Consider the following 20,103-nt stretch of genomic DNA (forward strand, 5'->3'; position numbering starts at 1 on the left):
TAAATAATTCTTTCCCCCTCTCCTCTTTGCAAAGGGTGGGAGCGGAACGTTGCAGCTGGTCTCTTCCACCTTGAACCGAGGTCGTTCCTGTGATTTACAGTTGAGCAGCGCTCGAAGAATACCGTAAAAATTAATAATTAAAATAGCAAAAATAATCTGCCAGGCGCTGAAATATTTTTAGCTGATTGCTGGAGTTTAGAATAGCAGCGACGTAATAATGGAGTCCTTTGTGCTAAAGCTCCGCCGTGTCACGGTGACGGCTGGACTCCGCGCTGCTCTTGGCTTGTGATGGAGCCTTCCCACTGCAGCTGGACGCTGCTCCCTTGCCCCTCATCCAGAAACCGCATGTTTCGGTGAAGTTTTTCCACTGGCAGAGGGAGAAAACCTGACATTGTGTATCCTGCATTGGGTCGCTTTGCCCTGCGGCACCTTTTTCTCAGTAGGGGAGAGCCCGGGGATCCCTATTCCTGCCTGGGTTAAGCCCCCACCAGGTGAAGCCAGGTTTCCTGCAGACCTAAGCATGTTGTGGGCCACTTTCTTCTGAAAATCATATTTCTGAGGTCATCACTGAGGTGATTAAACACCTTCACGCTCGTGAATAGACAGCCTTCCTTCAGTGCCGAACTTGGAACTTGGTTTAACGGGACAGAAATTGAAGCTTGGAGCAGAAGAAGACCCGGGAGAGGGTGTAGGGTTTACGAGAACTGCTCTCGTGATGAGACCAAAGTTGCTGTGGAAATGCCAAGCGCACGATTTAAGGCAGAATATGCACAGTATGCCTTCCCTGTAAAACCCACAGCAGTTGTGATATCTCCAGACAGATTTATGCGATCGCTGGTGTTTCGTCCCCTTCAGGGTAGAAGGTAGGCTTGGACAGCATTTTGAACACTCAGGAAGATTCATTTATTCCTATCTTGTAGTTAATTTCTGTTTATGTTCCAGGGGAGAGGGAAAAAAAAAAAAGGATTGGCACATACACAATTGCAGGGGTAAAGAGCACAAAGAGCACTGCTCAACACTTAGAGGACGAAGAGGATGGATGGCCATCTGCAGAGCCTCACGGTGCAGGATGCTGCTGCGTATTGAAACACGCTCGTCAGAGAACGACGTGGGGCGTGCGTCATCTCCTCTGCTGGCACGGTGGCATTGGGGTGGTTAAACTTCACCCGGCCATCGGTTAATCACCCCCTCGTCCCTCAGTCACAAACATGACTTGTTTAGGGCCGTCAAGTAAAAACAGCCTTGTAAAATGCCTCCGGGGGGATGGCTAATTTATGGAGGGGAGAAACAATATCCCTCCCTTGGTGCCATTTAACTTTTCATTTTATATTTGCAGTAATTGCACGTGACATCTGGAAAAATTGCCGTCCAGCCCCTGGAGAAAGCCAGGGCAGGAGGTCGCGGTGGTCCAGGGGCAGACACAGGCCGTTCCACAGGAGGGTGGCTTTGCCGTGGGTGGGGGCAAATTGTGGGAAGCCCTGAGCGCCGTGTCCCTCAAGAGATGGTGATGGAGCAGGCGTGGGTGATGGAGCAGGCGTGGGTGACTTTGTCCCGGGAGGGACTACTCGTGGGAGCTCTGCGGAGCAAGGCCAGCCCGGGCCTCAGTTTTCCTGTAGGAAAAACGGGAGCAGCCCTGGGAGCAGCCCCCCCCCCCCCCGCACCTCGGCCATGAGCTGGGGGATGGCAGGGAGGGATGCGGGGAAGCGCCGGGCTCCGACCCCCTCCCGCATCCGCACCCCGGGGAGCCCCGCGCATCCATAGGGGTGGGGGACAGGGGCCGGGGCGGGGGGGGGGGACACAGAGGCGGCGGGGAGGCAGGCTGCCGCTCGGCGCCGGTCCCCTACACCTTTAAAAGTCTCCTCACGTTGGCGCGCTGATTATCCATTAACCTGATGCGGGCTCCCTTTCCTGGGGGTGGCGTCCGCGGCAGCGCTGCAATAAGAGCCGGCAGCAGGGCTGGCTGCCTGCCTCCCTCCCTCTTCTCTCTCTCCCTCTGTCTCCCTCTCTCTCTCCCCCCCCACCCTACCCCCGCTCTCTCCTTATCAGCAATTCAGATTGCATGCAAATCTGCGGGCTTTCTTACGGGGGCAAAGCAGAGGACCGAGCGCTTCTCCCCGGCCGCGGCTTCGGGGGAGAGATATCTCCTCCTCCTCCTCCTCCTCCTCCTCTTGGGATTTTCTTCCTTCTCCCCTCCCCTGCTCTCCCCTCCCCTCTCCTCCCTCTCTTTCTTTCCTCCTTTTCACCTCCTCGAACAAAAGTAGCCCTTCTCTCTGCGCCAGCCCTGCCTGCGAGCGGGCTCGCTTTTGTCTGCCCGCTCCGTCGGGGTTGCCCGGGGAAGGGTGGGTGGGGGGGGTGGGCCGGGCCGAGCCGAGCCGAGCCGAACCCGCCGCGGCCGGCCGGGGCTATGGGGGGACGAGCGGCGGTGGCCCGGGCGTTGTTAGCCCTTTTGGGGCTAGCGCTGGGCGGCGGCGGGGCCAGCTGCCCCGAACGGGAGCTGGAGCGGAGGGAGGAGGAGGCCAACGTGGTGTTGACGGGCACGGTGGAGGAGATCATGAACGTGGACCCCGTCCACCATACCTACTCCTGCAAGGTAAGGGGTGGATGGGTGGGGGGGGGGGGGGGAGAAACTTTCGGCCCCCACCAGGCGCCTATCTCGGGCGGGCGCATGTGGTTTTTATTGTATGCGCCGGAGCTTTGGTGTGTAATTATGTATTTTTAGCCTGCGGAGTCTCTCCCCGCCAGAGCTCCCACAGCTGTGTGGAGGGGGAATCTCTCAAGGTTGCTTTTTATGGGCATTTCCCTCCTTTCCATCACGCGGAGCTGACTCCCAACTTTCTGCTCGGGCAGGGTTTGGGCTGCCGGGGAAGGTGTCGGGAGCCGCTTGCTGCTTTTTACGTGTAGCTCCCTGTTTACTTTAGCAGCATCTTGAGTTCCTCTAGCTCAAGCTATTGTTTAACTACGAATCTGGCCTCTGGCTATGTTTTTTTTTCCTTCCCCCCCCCCCCCCCCCCCCCCTTAAGCTGAGAGACGGTAAAGTACTGAGCAACCTGAAATACCATCCTCCTGGTTGTCAGAAAACGTGCTGTATGGCTTAACCCTTCCCGGGGCAGGAATCTCGCTTGTGTGGACATGCTGCTACATTGCTTTTTCTTTCTTAACCCCCCCCACCCCACCCCACCCCCCCCACCCCCCCCTCTCCTCTTCTCCCCATCCCCTCTTCTTCCTATCCTTCAAAAGTCCTGCGGTTCCTGCCTGTGGTTCCTGCTAAGCAGGGCCTGGGGTGATGTGCAGCAGCGCGTTGGTGGGAGAGGTCTGCCGGTGCAGAGGAAGGTTTACTTTATACCATGCCCTCTTCTTCTGGAGCATCTCTCAGCCCAATAAACTAGTTAAAAAGCTTCTGTCTGCCCAGCTGGTGCCTCCCTGCTTCCCGCTGGCTCCCACCGCTCTGCCCCATGCGATGCTGCGTGGTACAATCTGTACCCTGCTCTTGTAAATTAAATCACGGACCCTCCAGGCTAGCGCAGAGACCGTATGTTTGCAAAGTGTCTGGCACATCCTGGGTGCTATCTAGAAAACTAATAAGCTGCTGCGAGCAGCCGGTGTCCTGCGGCAGCTTGGGGCGCATATGGCCGAATGGATGCGGGCCACCTGATGCCAGGGCAAGGGTTGCCATGTGAGGAGGCAGGAGGTGGTCCAGGAAGGCTAGTGACGAGGCAGAAATGCTCAGCTGAGAAACGGGTCTCTTTGCGGACACGCAGCACAGCGTCCGGCTAGCATAAAACCCAGGCTTCGTCTTGCTGCATCGGAGCAAGACTCTGGGATGCGATGGGAAAAACCTGCTTGCTCAGCAGCTCTGCCTTTGAGAGGGTGCCGTGGGGTCCGAGGAAGAGCAGCTAGGGAGCCAGGTGTGGGGAGGAACCCGGTCCGCAGGCGGTGGGTGGCTTTATTTGAAATGCAGTTTGCATTGCTCGGCTTGGGAAGGGAGTCTTTGGCCCGGCTCTCCCTGAGCTATCCCGTGCGATGCTGCGGAGAAGGCTCGTGCTGCTCACTGGGGAGTTAACTCTGGGTTTTTGGTTTAGTTTCATAACAGCACCTGAAGGCCGGAACCTGGCCCTAAGATACCTTTCCAGTCCTAGAGTCCTGTAAAAGAAAGTGAAAGGAGAAAAAAACACCACCTCTCCTACCCTGGATGGAAATGCCCATCCCATCCCATCCCATCCCATTGTGGCAGCGCTGCTGGCTCTCCCGGCTTACGCTGTGACATTTAGCAGTTTTCTTAGAACCGCGGTTCTTCGGTCCTTTTACCTCCGCATCAGTCTCTTCTTTCTAAATTTTTTTTTATGGTATGTTCATCGTGTGTTTGCAGGGAAGAAAAGCTTTGAAACGGGACTTGGAGTGTCTTAAGGACCTGAAAGCAGATAAATCTCTCCCAACTGTGACTTAGCGGGGCGTAGTGCTCACGACTCGCAAATGCGTAGCTTTGTGGCAGCTGTTGGCCTGTTTCGCTCTAAGATCTCTCAAAGTATTGAAATTCTGCTAACGCTGGGTTATACATACTTGCATTTTGGTTTATTTTGTGGTGTGGTTTGGTTTTTTTCTTTTTTTTTTTTTTTTTACCAAGCGCCCAGATTCCAAAAGGGTAGTTTGGGGCATTAAACCCGAGCCTGCTGGCTCCTGCTGGCCTCGCACCGACTCGGGTGCCCTCTCAGAAGGGATCTCGCTGCTTAACTGGTGAGAAAACTTCACCGTCCGCTTCCTCGCTGTCGTATTCCAGTAACCAGGCCCTGGGGTTGCCTACAAATACCACCGTTATCTCTTGTCCGGCTCTTCTTTATCTGAAGAGGAAAGGCAAGGGCCGGGTTGTGCGGTAGGAGTTCCCTAGAACCCACACCCGAAATCGCGAGCGTTATCGGCACTGGGTGGTCTGCGAGGGAGCGGGCACCTGACTCTCCGCCAGCGCTGCCTTAGCGTATTGTTCTTCCTAGTTACACTCCAAACCCTCCCAGCCGAAGCCTTTGATAGATGAAGATAAGCACATTGCAACGCAGAAGAAATGCAAAGTTAATGTTAGATAAACACCTGTAAATAGCCACCAGCCCTTCGCTTGCTGCTGGAGGAGATGAATAATAAGGAAGAACAGGCTGAGAGAACTCCCGAAATTGAAACTGGCTGAGGTGTGCTGCTTCACCGAGGGGTTTGAGGGGGGAACCGGGGTGCTGGGCTGGCTCCTCTTCCCAAACTTCATCCTGTCTACAGCCTGGCATTGTCCCTTCCTGCTTCGGAGTCCTCTGGCGTGCCTTATTCTGGTCTGACCTGGTATTTACGAAGGGAACATCTATTTATAGGACACATACAGGTTCTATATGTGCTATAGGAAGTGGTGTAGAGGATGTGGATCCTGTTCCAGACAATAGAGCCCCTCTTTTGGGGGATAACGGCGGCCGTTCTCCAGGCAGGGCTGGATGTGGAAGTTGCTGGGGGAGGTGGGTTTGGTGCTCTGCTGGCTCCTGCCAGGGAAAGGGACAGAGAGTGACCGGCGAGGGGAGAGGGACAGCGTGCGGTGGGGAGGGAAGGGTTTGGCAGAGCTGTGTGTGAAGCTACGGGCAGAGCCGATGCTCGGGGTGACCTTTTTTACTTCTGTCCAGAGTGACAGCTCTCCTCCCGAGGAGACTGCGCTCTAACTTCTCATCTTTCTTTACAAGACCAAGCCTGAGACTTCTCAAAGCGTCTTCCTGGCAGGAATTCGCGGGCACTGCACGTGCCTGTACAGGTGGTCCCATTCCCTACCATGGGATTGCCCCCATGGCATATTGGAAAATCCTTTTACTTTTTGGGGGTTTTGTACTGCGCTTAAAATATACCCTTGCAAGGATCTGCTTAGATAAAGTCTTCGCTGTTCTCGCTCTGCCTCCCTGTAGCTGCCAGGAGTCTTGTAAAACAGCCTTAATCCAGTATTTTATGGGCTCGCTGGCAAAAGAGTGAGTCTGCTATAGGGAAGGGACCTCTTGGAACTTGGTTCCAGCCTAATCATTTTTTTTTTTTCTCTCTCTCCCTTTTCTTCCCCAATCCTTGATGTAGCCGGTGAGTCACCGGTGACAAAGTCTTAATTGTGTGTGATGATGAATGGGATGCCCTACAGGTAATTGCTTGGTCTTTGGTGCCTTCACATCCATTCATTATGGAGGATAAGGGTGGGGAGAAAGCTGGTGGACTCTGATGTTGCTTGTGAATGCTGTGGCCTGGCTCTGAGGTGTATGACTAGAACAGCCATGCTAATTAACTCAAATTACCATCTGCTTCAGAAGAGAGGGTAGGCTTTAGCCTTTCTTCCCCCTTAGACCTAGCTGTGAAAATGCCCGACTGCCACCTTTCAGCGCAAGCCTCAGGCTGTGTTCTCTGCCTGGCTCTCCTATTTTATTTTTTTTTTTCCCTCTTTTGTCTCCTTTGTATTCCTGGGTGCATGTATTTTTTTTTTTTTTTTTGCCCTGGTTGCTTGCACACCTCGCATGGAGCGCCTGCCCCGCAGGCCGCCGCCGAAGGAAGCGGAGGTGGAGCTGGTGGGGCTGCGGGAAGGTGTCTGGACTTGACTGTGGGGAGAAGCACAACCCCAGGGAGTTGAGGTGCTGCGAGACACTGGAGAAAACAGCTGGTGCTGGCTGGGGGAAGCTTGGGCTGAAGCCGTGCAAGCTGTGCTCCTTCGCACCCTGGGCTCACCTGGGGTGCCACCTTCGCAGGTGGCTCTTTGGAAGGGGGGGGCTGCTGCCTCGGGTGGCACCGCTGGCACATGGCGGAGCAGATGTCTCCGTGTCAACACCGCGATTTCCGTCAGATCACAAGGGAAAAGCTGCCTGTCACAGCTACCCTTCCTTGCCATCTGAAGCTCCCTCTGTTTGCTGGTTGAGTGCCACCTCTCGAGAGAGAAGAGCTCCTGGTGACAGGGCTGTGTACAACTCAGCAGCCTTCTTCTCGGGCTGGAATAGGCTCTGAAGGCTTTGCTTTCTCTGCCCATCATAGAATGTGTTGGGTTGGAAGGGACCTCTAAAGGCCATCTCGTCCCACCCCCCTGCAGTCAGCAGGGACATCTGTAACTAGATCAGGTCGCTCAGAGCCTCATCCAGCCTGGCCTTGAATGTCTCCAGGGATGGGGCCTCCCCCACCTCTCTGGGCAACCTGGGCCAGTGTCTCACCACCCTCAGTGTAAAGAACTTCTTCCTGATGTCTCATCTAAACCTGCCCTGCTCTAGTTTAAACCATTGCCCCTCGTCCTATGGCTACCTGCCCTTGCAAACAGCCCCTCCCCAGCTTTCTTGTAGGCCCCCTTCAGGGACTGGAAGGGGCTCTAAGGTCTCCCCGGGGCCTTCTCTTCTCCAGGCTGAACCCCCCCAACTCTCTCAGCCTGTCCTCACAGCAGAGGGGCTCCAGCCCTCGGATCATCTTCATGGCCCTTACCCCTCCCCAGCAGCTTGGACTTGGACTGTGTGGGGAGGGATGGTAGCCCGTGGATAAGTTATTGCTTGTCTTTTGGTTGCTGTGGCATTGTGTAGTGCTGGCCCAAGGGGAGGTGACTCCCCCTTCATGCTGGAAGAGGGTGCGAGCATGTGAGTACAATGTCTTGGGGCAGGTAGGGCATGTGCGGCTTCCCAAGAGGAGCTGTCACGGTGGTTTTTACACCTGGGGTGGTTTTGGATCTCAGGTACGCAGGAGAACGGGGCTCACCTCGGTGAGATACGGTGGCTGCTATTGGGATGACGGGAGCTGCTGGGCTGGATGGGAGCTGAGACCCATCAAGTCCAGAGTCCTTCTCCGAGGCTGGCAAATAGTACACCTTAAGGAGAAGATGTGATTTGAGAATAAAATGCACTCCTAAACTTTGTTCTTAACCTTCAGTCGCACCTGTGGAGTACAAGCAACACTAAATTCATTCCCTTTTTCTGCTGACAGGTGAATTTTGTGCTGGTCTCCAACAGTGAGCAGGAGGGTCTTGCCCCAGCTTGCTGGCTCCTGTGGCGGTGGGAATGGCCCCGTTCCCTTGCCCCGGCACCTGTAGCTGCCTGCTCCTAGTCGCGGTAGGGACAGCGTGTGGAGCATTCAGCTCAAGATCATCGTGGACCTTGAAACCTCTTGCTGAGGACTGAGGCGGTGCTGAGCTCTCACCCCTGAAATTCTGGAGCTAGGGCTTTGAAAGTCACAAGGTTGATTAAAGGTCACGAGACTTGCATTCCCCCCTAGCCCCTGATGTGTTTTTACCCTCTTATGTGAACTTCGCAGCGTCAGATCTTGGTGTGTGTCTTCCGTAGTCACTGAGTAATGGGATGGGGGTATTTGGCAAAGAGTCTGTCTGGATGGCCTCAAAGAAGCCTGGAGGGGAACACGATGCACTTGAAGGGCCGTGCAAGGCAGAGGCCAGCGAGCCGCAGTTGCGGCTATCTATAAAAATGGTTCATTCTGGAGCGGGATAACATCTGCTCTGTGCTTACCTCCTCACCTGCAACAAGTCCCCCTCCCCCCCAACCCCTGTGTCAAGCACAGAAGCTGCAGTGCCAACGACTCGCTGCCTCCCTGCCACCCCCGTGTCCCCAAAGGTCGGGAGAGACCTGTCTGCCGCACGTGTCCGAGCATCCTTCCTCTGCCCCTTGCGTTCCCTTTGGAATTGCGCTCTGAAAGGACCTACGTGCGTGCCTGTTCCGGAGGGGGGCTCGAGAGCCCCCTTATCTCTGAGCCGCCCCCTCCCCAGGTGCTTTGGCGCTGGGCAGGGTGTGCTGAAGTGCTCTCTGGGCCCCGGAGACAGCTGGAGAATGCAGGTGAACGCGCTCTGCGGGGCGGTAGGAGGGGAGTTGCTGGCAGAGAGCATGATAAAGCACGCTCTGAGCATGCCAGCCCTGGGATGCCTGCGGTCACGGCAATACCCTTGGCTAGGGAGCCCGCCCTCGCTTGGAGCCGAAACCTCAGGCAGCGCTCTGATGAGCTGTTCCCATTACACACAACTCGCCGACTCGGCTCCCTGTCCCGTTTCCCCCGCGACAGGATGGCAGCAGCGGCGGGAGGATTCCTTACCCATCGGGAGCGGATGGGGACACGTCTCTGGTGTCCCGCGTGCGCTGAAGTGTCATTTTAGGGCTGCCGCTTCCCTCCTGTGCGGGTGTCCCTCTCTTCGGGGCGGAAAGCGTGGCTCCGGAGGGAGGACGGCTTGTGGTCTGTGCAGATCTCTCGCCATTTTTGGGCCAGGGGACGAGCCAGCAGCGAGGTGCAGGGCGCTGCTCTAGAACCGCTGGCAGCAGTTGGGGACAGAGCGGCACTCGCTCTTGCGACCAGGGTTTATTTTTCTTCATGAAGTTTGGATGAGTAAAGGGAAATCGGGCTCCTCCTGCCAAATCCTGCCCTGTATTTTAGCAAATCCACGGAGGTTTTCTTGAGTCGTTTATAGGAACTGAAGTTGCCTTTGAGAATTCTATGTGGAGTGTATCTGCTCGGCCTTTCATCTTCTCAAGGTACCAGTGCCTTGTCGGAGCCAGAAGACTCCCTTTTTTAATTAACCCACCCCACTTACCTCCTCCTGCCCCTCTTTTAAGGCTCCTGTGCCGCTGTTCAGAGTCTCTCCCATGGATGGACACTGCTCGCCTACCCCGGTTGGGGACTTCCAGCCATTTACCGTTCCCTTCAAAGCTTATTTAATTTTTTTTGTTTTTATTTAGAAGTGTGGTTTTTTTTTTTTTTCTTTTTTTCCTCCTTTGATACATTTCACCACCGAGATTTTGTTGCGAGTCGGGGTGCCTGTGGGAGAACTGGACCAGCTGGAGCCTGTCACCTTGAATGATGGTGGCTGGGGGCAGAAGAGGGTTCCTCTGGCAAGGCTGAGGTTTGTCTGCTGCCCTGGTGGGGCTGGACTCGTGTCCCTCGCCCTGTGGCCAGTGTCTGCGGACATCGGGCTTCCAGCTCATGTATGTGGAAAGGGTCGGTGCAGGTGAGTCGGCTCTCACTCCTGTCCAAGCATTGGGAACCAGAGGTGGATCTCCTGCTATGAATTTGAATTCATTATTAATCGTGGGCAGGACCAGGTCAGTTATGGTTTATGGTTTTTAAAATATAAATTATTTTCCTGGTTGAGTGTCTGCCAGCTTCCCCTGGCTATGTGCGGTGTCCCTTGTCGGAGCGCAGCATTCCCTGCTGCAGCCGGTCATCTTGTGACTGAAATGGCTTGTTGTGGGCCTAAAGGTTAGAATAATATGAGGGAAAAGGTTGATGAGCTCATCCTTGGCTTTACTGGTCGTGTACAGCAAAGGCAAGACAGCGGCAGAGGCTTCTGGTCGGAGTTGAGCCGTGTCGCAGAGGCGGCCGGGCTCTGCTCGCCCCTCTTCCCACCCTACCTCTGCCTGGTTGCTTCTGCCCCGCTCTCCCGTGGGACCCACCACCTTGCTGGCCCTGCTGGGCTCTTCTGTGCCGTGCAGGAGGCTGGCTTCTGGCTAGCAGCCATGCCTACTGGTGGCCCTCCAGTGTTTGCTGGGAAGTGGCAGCTTAGCTGGAGAACTAGAGGATCTTTAAGGTCCCTTCCGAGCTAAACCATTCTAGGATTGCTCTTGCAGGAAGAAAGGAAAGGGGCATCGCTATCCTCTTCCAGCCCCATGTTTGCACTCGGGGTGGGGAAGGCAAGCCCTCCCCAGGGTTGGTGATGAGAGAAGAGGAAGGAGAAGGATGTTTTGGTTTCATGGGCCTCCGGGGAAGTGATTCAAGGCAGCTCGTGGTAGGGTTTGGCGTGGGGCAACCCTTCATCTTGAGGCTCAAACAGCAACGACTGGGCTGGTGGCACGCTTGGCTTCGGCTGAGCCCGGAGCCTGCTTCCAAGGGAAGAGAAGTGGGAAGGGAAAGCAAATCCTGGGTCTCAGCGCCAAGGGTGGTGTGTCACCATGCAAAGAGGACTCTGTCCCTTGCTGGAGAACCTGTGTGGCTGAGGGACCCCTCGCGACATGAGGCTGCCAGGAGCACTGACGGGTGGAGAGCTGGGTGCAGCTTTGGCAGAAAGAGGAGTATGCGCTTTAGTCTGTTGCCCACACACTTTGTGCTTTTAGAGGAATGGCTAATGGAATTAGCTCAGCTGGACGGCTTTGCCAGCCTGAGCCACTCCGGTGCATCTGGTGACAACATGACAAAAACCTAACTGGGCCAGAAGGTGCCGGTCTGTGGCTGCGAAATGGTCTCATGTGCTCTTTTCTCCCTCTCGTTCAAGGTGAGAGTCTGGCGTTACCTGAAAGGCAAAGACATCGTCACTCACGAGATCCTCTTGGATGGTGGGAACAAGGTGGTTATCGGTGGCTTCGGGGACCCGTTAATCTGCGACAACCAAGTCTCGACTGGGGACACGCGGATTTTCTTCGTCAACCCGGCCCCTCAGTACATGTGGCCGGCGCACCGCAACGAGCTGATGCTGAACTCCAGCCTCATGCGGATAACGCTGCGCAACCTGGAGGAGGTGGAGCACTGCGTGGAAGGTGAGGCTGGATGGCGCGAGGGTGCCTGGCTTTCCCCGGGGGTGCTCTGAGCGCCCCGATGCAGCAGTGGCCAAGCCCTGGCTCTGTTGGCCACCTTGTGCGCTTGGCTTGTAAATGATTGATCAGCAAACGGTCTCGCTGGTGATGGGGCGGATCAATCCTGCCGTTCTACGCGTGTCCAGGGTAGAGTCATACTGCTCTGTGGACTCGCTTGTCACGGGGACAGTGCCTGGCATTGACCTTGTTGTCAAAGGCAGTGATTACGGCCAAGTGAAGGTATTTTATGTTATTTTGTGCCCCAGATTTGATGCAGGTTCTCAGTCCCCTCTGCAATGAGCCTTGTGTGGTTGGGAGCATCCCCGTGGCAAGTCCTGTCCTGACACAAGTGTGTGGCAGGCACTTACCAGGGAATTTAGACTCCTTACACACCTGAGTTAGATTTTCCTGTAGGTTTAGAGCTAATTAAGTTAATGGGTTAATGCTGTGGTGAAGGCCTGTCCTTCCTGGTAGTCACACCTAGCTTCCTCACTTGCGAAGTCAGCCTCGTGGACTCCTGCCGGGATCCAAGAAGCCAGCTGAGTTCTGCTTGGGGGTGAAGGTTGCTTCTCCGAGGTACAACTGAATCAGAACCAACCCAAAGAGCTAAGTGATTTTTGGGGGGTACGAGCTGTGCTTCTGTATTGTCCTGGTGAAGCCCTTGCACCTTAACCTCTCTGGAGCCTCTGTGTCTGCTCCCAGAAGAGCTCAGATGAGGTGGGTTGTGCTGTGCCCATGGAGGTTCGTGCATCGCACTGATGCTCAGCGCAGGGGCTGTGGGTTGACCTGTAGTTGTCCGTGGGACAATGTGAGGAGCGCTGGCATCCCCCTGCCAAAGAGGGTGGCTGAGTTACTAGCGCTGCTGTGGGTGCAACAACAGAGCTGTTGGGAAGGGCTGAGGGGGAAGACAGTCCATATGTCCTCTTTACTAAGGTCTTAGACCTCCAGGTGTGGAGATGCGCGTCTATGGAGAGAAGCATTGATACTTCTTCTACTTGTGGCCCAACCACCTTGAAAACATCCTTCTGTGATTGCCCGTTTGCTCGCTTCTCTCTTCCCGCCTTGTGCTTGTCCTGTGTTCCAGCGAGAGCTCCGAGCTCGTAGGGGAACGCGGTGCCCCAAAAGCCCTTGGCTGGGGTCTGAGTGTGTCCTGAGAGCAGATGAGTAAACAAGGGAAGGAATGCAGGAATTCTGCGCAGACAACAAATAAACATGCAGATTGGCTCCCTCCTCCCCCTTGGACGTGCAGAGGAGAGGCCATAACCCCCTTTTTCCAGCTGTGAATGCTGACGGGGTAAATGACCGAAGTCTCGGGCTGGGAGAGAGCTGGTTCAGCCAAGTGGCTCACAAGAGGCACCCGTCTCGAGTGGTTTCTGTAAAAGGGTGGGACACTGGAGATATTCTGCCTATATTCCGTCTTGCACTTGAATGGTATCAGTCCTGCTCCTTCCTTGCACCGAGTGGAGAGGGAGGGAGGAGAAAGAAGAGTGTGTGTGTGGTTGGTTCTGTTAAACCTGAGCAAACATTGGGAAGAATTCTGTCTTCACCTCGTTGGCTGCGTTCTTTAGCCTGCTCGTTTTGCAGACACTGGGTGTGAGCTGGGGTGGCAGAGCTACATGGTTCCCCTTTGTCGGGAAGGATGTTGTCCCTCAAGGCCCCTGGGAGGTGATGAGAGATGAAGTCTTCCTCCTAATGCTGTAGATTCCATGTAGGATTTGTCACCGGGACCCATTCCTGCTTTTGCCTTTTGTGGGGGAAGATTCAAAACTGTGTTGTGTTGGTGTAACGCTCGTTACAGCCCCTGCTGTGTCAGGGCTGCCTGGGTTTGGTGAGCTGGGCTGGGACCTGCTGCGGTCGGGGACGTGTCCCAGCTTGGGACAGCTTTTGCAGAGGGCCAGGGTGGTGACGGGACTGTCATTCCCAGTGCGCTATACCCTACAGCCGTACCGGTGTCCTGTCCCAGGAGGGGAGAGGTGGGAAGCGCCTGTGTGCACCCAGCAGTAGGTGGATGCGTGTGTCCGTAGGCATGTCCTCTGATGCTGGACGGTAGGAAAGACTTGCTTGGTGTTGCTCCCATGCTGTTGTGCAAGAGAATCGGAGGTGCCAAAGCTGGGCATGTCCAAACTCACTCTCTCCCTCCTGTGTGCTTAAATTCCAGGTCCGTGCAGTTATAGGTGGGTTTACCTTTCCTCCCTGTGATGTTAACCTTTCCTGATGCCAGGTGGCGGATGGTTCTTTCTGGGACTCCCCTCTTCTCTGAAGAACACTTGTTGAATAGCTTGCTTCGTATATATAGCTTGCTTTAACTAATTACGCCCCTCTTCCCGGCAGCTCTCGGGGATGCTGTTGGCATGCAGAGGTGGGCTGGCAGCCTGGCTGGTGGCTCAGGGCCACTGGGCTGGTGCTGGGAGAGTGGGGACTGGAGCGGGCTGGAAAACAGCCTGCGGACAGCTTGCCATCTGTGGTGGAGCTGATTTCTCCAAACTGGAGGAGCCCTTTTCGGACTGTGTCACTGAGAAATGACAAAAACCAAGGCAACCTTGAGTTACTATATTTTGAGTAGGTCAAAGAGCGTTGCTCGGGGGAGATGCAGCGGTTCTTATTTTGGTATCCCCTGACTTGGCAGCTGTTTCGCTTGCCTTGATAAACCCACCTTGCTTGTCATATCCAGTGGACTGGCTTTTCTTCTTCCTGCGTCTTGGAAACCCGGTCGTTGCGTGAGTATCCTACGCGCTGGGTGCTAGCAGGTTTGCCGTAGTGAGCACGGAACACACTGACCCCCAAAACCTTGGTTTCCCTTGAGCTCTACCCAAAGCTCAGGCCTCTCCCGAGGTCTGTGAAAGTCCCTTCTGGGAGGCGATGCAAAACCAGGCATGAGAACCTGCTCCTGTCACCCTGGGAAGCATTTCTGAGCTCTCGAGTCTGAGAATTTAGCTCCAGGACTTGTTTCCCATCAGCTCCCCACAGGAGGGTTCAAAGCAAAGCTGCCCAGAACGCTGCTCTCTTGCTGCACTTTAAGTTTAAAAAACAAACCTTTGAGTGCTTTTGCAGAAAGAATGGGAAGAATGGTGGCAGCTGAGTGGAAAAACATGAATGTTTTGAGTATCTTCATCTCCTGTCGCTCCAGCTTGGAAAAATCCTAGACATCAAAATCTTTCCTGTCTAAGAGAGGAGTTCAAACCAGGGCAGCTCTGTGAAACAGCTCAGGTTAGAGTAAACCCCGTGTATTTTGATTACACTTAATTGTAGTGTAAAAAAAAAAAAAAAAAAAAAAAAAAAATGCTTTGACCAGCTGTAGTCAAAATGCGAGACTCCGGCTGAGCTCTGCAAACTGGGTCAGCTCAGAGGGTGCCTGGAGGGAAGACTTTGGGTGCTGGGGGGCAGAGGAGCAGCTCTGGGAGGCTGGGACACAGGCTTGGACCTGGGTGCCTGGCGGAGGAGGATGTTTGCTCCGGTGCCTCTGCGGGGGAATGCATGGAAAGGGAACCAGCTCCCAGCAGCCCGCGGAGCTGTGTAGCAGCAGGAGTGGATTTCCTCTTCAGGACATCTGGATGATGCTTCCTGGGGAAAGAATTAGCCTGATAAGCAGCAGCCTCGCTGTATTTGTGCCTTGAACTGCAAGAAGAGGGCAGGAATCACCGCGCAGGTGTTAAAGCATCCCAAGGCACACCACCAGCAGGCTCCGTGCCGGGTGCTTTCCTCTCCTCGCTTTCCTTGCCATCGCGCCCGCTCTTCTGGAGTTCAACAGCTGACTAATCCCCGCGAGCTCTTTCCCCTGTGTGTGTGTGTGTGTGTGTCTCATATTTCACTTTGATCGCGACGGCACTTAAAGAAAATCAAGATATTTTTTTTGTGTGTGTGTGTATGGTGTGGGAGGGGCTGCGTGTTGACTCCACGCTGAGCCGTCTGGGTGGGAGGAAGTTCAGATTAAACCTTTGTTAGAGCCTTGGTTAATGAGAACCCAAGGCTCCTTTTTAAATAGTGGCTTGCTTGTGGCGTGATTTGCATTGACGCTGGTGCAGCTGCCCCAGCCGAGGCTGCTTTGCTGGCTCTGGAGGTGTGCGTGGACTTTGAACCTCCTGGGAAAAGCCACGTACGTTGGCTTTACAAGTAAGGGCCACAGCGAAACCTGGAAGTGTTGGGTACAATAAGCACACGCCGTTGTAAGAGAAGGTCCTGCTGGTGGCTTGTGGCCCTTGTCCTGGGGCAGTGTGTCCAATATATCTTCAAGAAACTCTTGCTCTGGGCTTTAACTAGTGCGGTGTCAGCTCAGCTGCTCAGGTGACGTGGAAAAGGGGGCCTGTGGATCAAGTCCAGACAAAGCTGTGACTTGTAGACCAAGAGCAATCAAGGAGGACTTCAGGGCGTTCTTGATCATATTTTGTGATTTAAAGTCTGGGGGCTTAGTAGGCCTTTTGATAAGGATGGATCTGCCTGTCTTGGGGGTGATACTTGAACAATTCCAGCGATGAGAGCAAGGCTGAGGACTGACCCTCTATGCACACGTGTAGCAGCTGTCCCAGACCCTTTCTGGGCTATCCGTTAGCTTTCCAGGCTGCCAAGCATGGTCGTGGCCGCTGCTGCGCTCGTGCTTCTGTGGCACTCGGTGCCTTCTCTGGGTACGCAGCAAGGTGGGTGCGTGCTGTGCTGGCACGGTCACCTTTGGGTGCTGTGTGTCACCCTGCCTGGGACCTGGAGGGGGCAACGTGGTGTCTCGGGGCGCTGCTGTGAGGACAGCATGGAATCACAGAATGTGTTGGGTCGGAAGGGACCTCTAAAGGCCATCTCGTCCCACCCCCCTGCAGTGAGCAGGGACATCTGTAACTAGATCAGGTCGCTCAGAGCCTCATCCAGCCTGGCCTTGAATGTCTCCAGGGATGGGGCCTCCCCCACCTCTCTGGGCAACCTGGGCCAGTGTCTCACCACCCTCAGTGTAAAGAACTTCTTCCTGATGTCTAACCTAAACCTGCCCTGCTCTGGTTTAAACCATTGCCCCTCGTCCTATGGCTCCGTGCCCTTGCAAACAGCCCCTCCCCAGCTTTCTTGTAGGCCCCCTTCAGGGACTGGAAGGGGCTCTGAGGTCTCCCCGGAGCCTTCTCTTCTCCAGGCTGAACCCCCCCAGCTCTCTCTCCAGCATATACTGGTCTCAGAAACGCTTTTCCGTATAGATGCCCATAGTCAAGCGACTCTGGCTTGTGTTCAACACGCAGTGTGCTGCAGATGCTCCATATGTTTAAAAATGTCACTGAGCTCCTATTGAAATCCCAATTCTAGCCAGTCCAGAACTCTCCTGTGACTTTTCATCTCTGTGGCAACCTTTTTAGTTACTCCTGTGGAATAATTGCATCCCATCCTGCAGGCTCTGTTCTCCCACGTCTGCTGGGGAGCGGGACTGCTTTGAAAGCATCTCCCTTTAAGTTATACCCTGTCCATTCTGTTTTGTCTTCTGCCTGCTCGCCTCTATTCTGTCCTCTCTCTTTCTTTTTTAGGTCTCTGCCTCCATAGAACTGAGACGTTTTGTTCTTGTAAACCAGCCCATGCAAAATTTTCTTTTCAGGCTCCTTGCAGGGACTGTAAGGCACGCACAGTGGGCTCCTCTCAGCAAGGAAATTGCTGGCATGGGTTTGTGTTGAGGTGATTTGGGCCGTGGTCACTTCCCATGCTCCGCTCTCTCTGCAGCCCTTCTCCACCCCTGCAACTATTTCTCTTCTTAATCCATCCCTGGCGTTTCATTGTGCTTCAGAACAGGCGAGGGAGGGGGCTGGAAGAGGGTTAGTGTGTGGGTTTTTTCTTAAATAAGTTGATTTTTTTTTTTTCTTTTTTTCCCCCTCCTTCCTCTTCTTGGCTCTGTTTTGAATTGAAGATAATGAGAGCAGCATCAACACCTCCGTCTCGGGAGGGTGAGAGAGTTAGCCAGCGGCTGTAAAATGTAGTCAATGGAGAGGAGAGAATCCATCATTAGACAATCCTGGGGGCCCCATCGCAGCGGGTTTCCTGGGGCTGCCACCTCCGAGGTGGGCAGTGGGGAGAGCCGGGACTTCAGGGGTTGGATGGAGGTGGGTGCTGTGGCTGGTGGTGCAGAATCCAGCCTGGCTCTGCCTGGACCGGCGTTTGCAGGAGCCTCTGCTGTGGGGGGCCCTGTGCGCGGGCCAAGCATGAGGGTCTGTTTCCTCCCTCCCTTGTGTGGCAGTAATGCAAAACATCCCCCGGGTTTATGGCGGTAGCTAAGAGAGTCGATTTGTTTAGCAAATTCCTATGGAATTTTAATCTGGTGTGGGAGGCTACTGGTCTGGGAAGGCTCCTTTGGCCCCGCTTCCCGCTCTGGCGCATCCTGCCGCATTTCTCCACGGCTTCGGCTGGGGCTTCTTGGTCCGCAGCACAGACGGCGTATCTCCCGGGGGTGCCGGCCCTGCGGTTATGACAAGTGCTGGGCCCTGGCCATGCGCTCTTCGTTCTGCTTTTTCCTTTTTATTTTTTTGTTTGCTCCGCTAATAACTTGTAGGGGGACGGTGGCTTGCCGTTCCCTATGGTACGGAGGGGAGAAGCCGCTGCTGCTCTGGTGGGGTCTGCGCCGCCTCCTGCCCTGTGTTTTCCATTGAACTGCTGGGTACCCATCGGTGCTGGTCTGGGGCTGGTCCATCACCTCCTGGCTGGTGGGAATGCCCCGGGAAGCAGCATTCTGTAGCCCCTTCCAGTCCCTAAAGGGGCTCCAGGAAGGATGAGGAGAGACTCTTTATTAGAGTGTGTAGGGCTAGGACAAGGGTAATGGTTTTAAACTGGAAGAGGGGAGATTTAGATGAGATATCAGGAAGAAATTCTTTACTCTGAGACGCTGGAAGAGATTTCCCAGAGAAGCTGTGGCTGCCCCATCCCTGGAGGGGTTCAAGGCCAGGTTGGATGGGGCTTGGAGCAACCTGGGCTGGTGGGAGGTGTCCCTGCCCAGGGCAACGGGGTGGAATTAGGTGATCTTTAAGGTCCCTTCCAACCCAAACCGTTCTGTGACTCTATGAAATGGCTCAGTCCTCATCTGGTTTCCAAACAAAGCCCAGAAGCTGGGCTCTGCTGGTGAGGAGGACAGAGCTGACCTGCTCCAGCCTTTGTGATGTCCGGGGGCGATGGGCAACATGGGGTGGGCCAGTCTTTGCCCGTGAGCCCCGTGGGGCTCTGCTTTCAGAGCTGCCAGGCACCCGCTGGGACTGCCAGCACCCGCCCGGGCTTGCTCCCTGCTAATCCTTACCCGGAGTGGGACTTCGGTCTGTTTATCTTATTAAACGCTCTGCAAAGATCCTGCATTCCTTCGGGATGACTTCCAGGAGCCAGGAGAGCTCTTTGATGTGCTGGGTGGCCAGGGTGGGGACGGAGCGGGCCCCCAGGACTGGATGGACCCTCTCCCTGGTGGGCTGTGGGCAGCTGAGCGGGGAGAAGGGGCTGGAGGAGGAGGTGAGTGGTGCTCCGCAAGCTGCTCCCTCCTTATAGAAGCCACTCGAGCAGCACCTTTTTCTTTTTTTTTTTTTTTTTTTTTTTTTTCCCCTTGAAAAACTGCTGCTCTTCCCGTACTTTCAGCTCCCTGGAATCATTTTCTTTGATTAGCAAAGGAAATGGGACTCTAGTGCTTTCAATAATTCATACCCAATTTGGCTAATTTCAGTCTGGCTGCAGCGCAGGCTACAAAGTGAATAAGAATTTCTTATTCGCCTCTAATTCTTACTCCCCTGGCTCTACCTGTGTCCAGCAGCCGCCTTGGCCTCCGTTAATCTCGTGAGCTGAGCAGCGTGGTCTTATCAACGCTTATAAATACTTGAAGGGTGGGTGTCAGGAGGATGGGGCCAGGCTCTTCTCAGTGGTGCCTGGAGACAGGACAAGAGGTAACGGGCACAAACTTGACCATGGGAAGTTCCATCTCAACATGAGGAGGAACTTCTTTGCTGTGAGGGTGGCAGAGCCCTGGCACAGGCTGCCCAGAGAGGTGGGGGAGTCTCCGTCTCTGGAGACATTCCAACCCCGCCTGGACACGTTCCTGTGCCACCTGCTGTGGGTGACCCTGCTCTGGCAGGGGGTGGGACTGGGTGATCTCCAGAGGTCCCTTCCCACCCTCACCGTTCTGGGATTCTGTGGCCAAGTGTGTGCTACCGTCCTACCTCCAGCCCAGGTGAATTCCTGGTCTTCCTAAGCTTGCACTCACCCACCCGGTGTCTCACCCACTTTCTCTTCTTGCTTGGATGCTTTATCCGTCAGCGTTGCTGAGACCCCAGTACCTCTGTGTGAGCTCTCGTGCCTGGGGTGGATCCCAGCCCTGTTGATTCCCCTTCCCTCCTTTGGCCCATATTGCAGCTTCACCCCAAAGCTGCTCTTTTTTGGGGTCAGTAAATCATAGAATGGTTTAGGTTGGGAGAAACCTCAAAGATCATCTAGTGCCAACCCCCTGCCATGTGCTGCCTGTTGGCATTGCCTTGCGGTGACATACAGAGGCTTTGTCCTGTCCCAGAGGTGGTGCCGGGCAGGGAGATCTCCTGGATCCTGCTGGTAAAAGGTCTTTTGCAACACAAACTGCCGTATCGGTGTCTGTTACCTCCGTTGAAAGCAG

The 20,103-nt window shown here is 54.8% G+C and overlaps 1 protein-coding gene across 2 annotated transcripts in view; it reads left to right on the top strand.

The window, feature by feature from the left end:
- Positions 1-2,362: 2,362 nt before the first annotated feature.
- Positions 2,363-20,103, top strand: part of AGRN (agrin) — a 132,408-nt gene continuing 114,667 nt past the window's right edge. For both annotated transcript variants that reach the window (XM_054222521.1, XM_054222523.1), the window contains exons 1-2: positions 2,363-2,590; positions 11,222-11,483. In XM_054222521.1, coding sequence (XP_054078496.1) covers positions 2,405-2,590; positions 11,222-11,483 — 448 coding nt within the window. In that variant the 5' untranslated portion in view covers positions 2,363-2,404. The remainder of the gene's footprint in view (positions 2,591-11,221; positions 11,484-20,103) is intronic.

The sequence above is a fragment of the Rissa tridactyla genome, chromosome 16, assembly GCF_028500815.1.
Source record: "Rissa tridactyla isolate bRisTri1 chromosome 16, bRisTri1.patW.cur.20221130, whole genome shotgun sequence".
In the NCBI taxonomy this organism is placed as follows: Eukaryota; Metazoa; Chordata; class Aves; order Charadriiformes; family Laridae; genus Rissa; species Rissa tridactyla.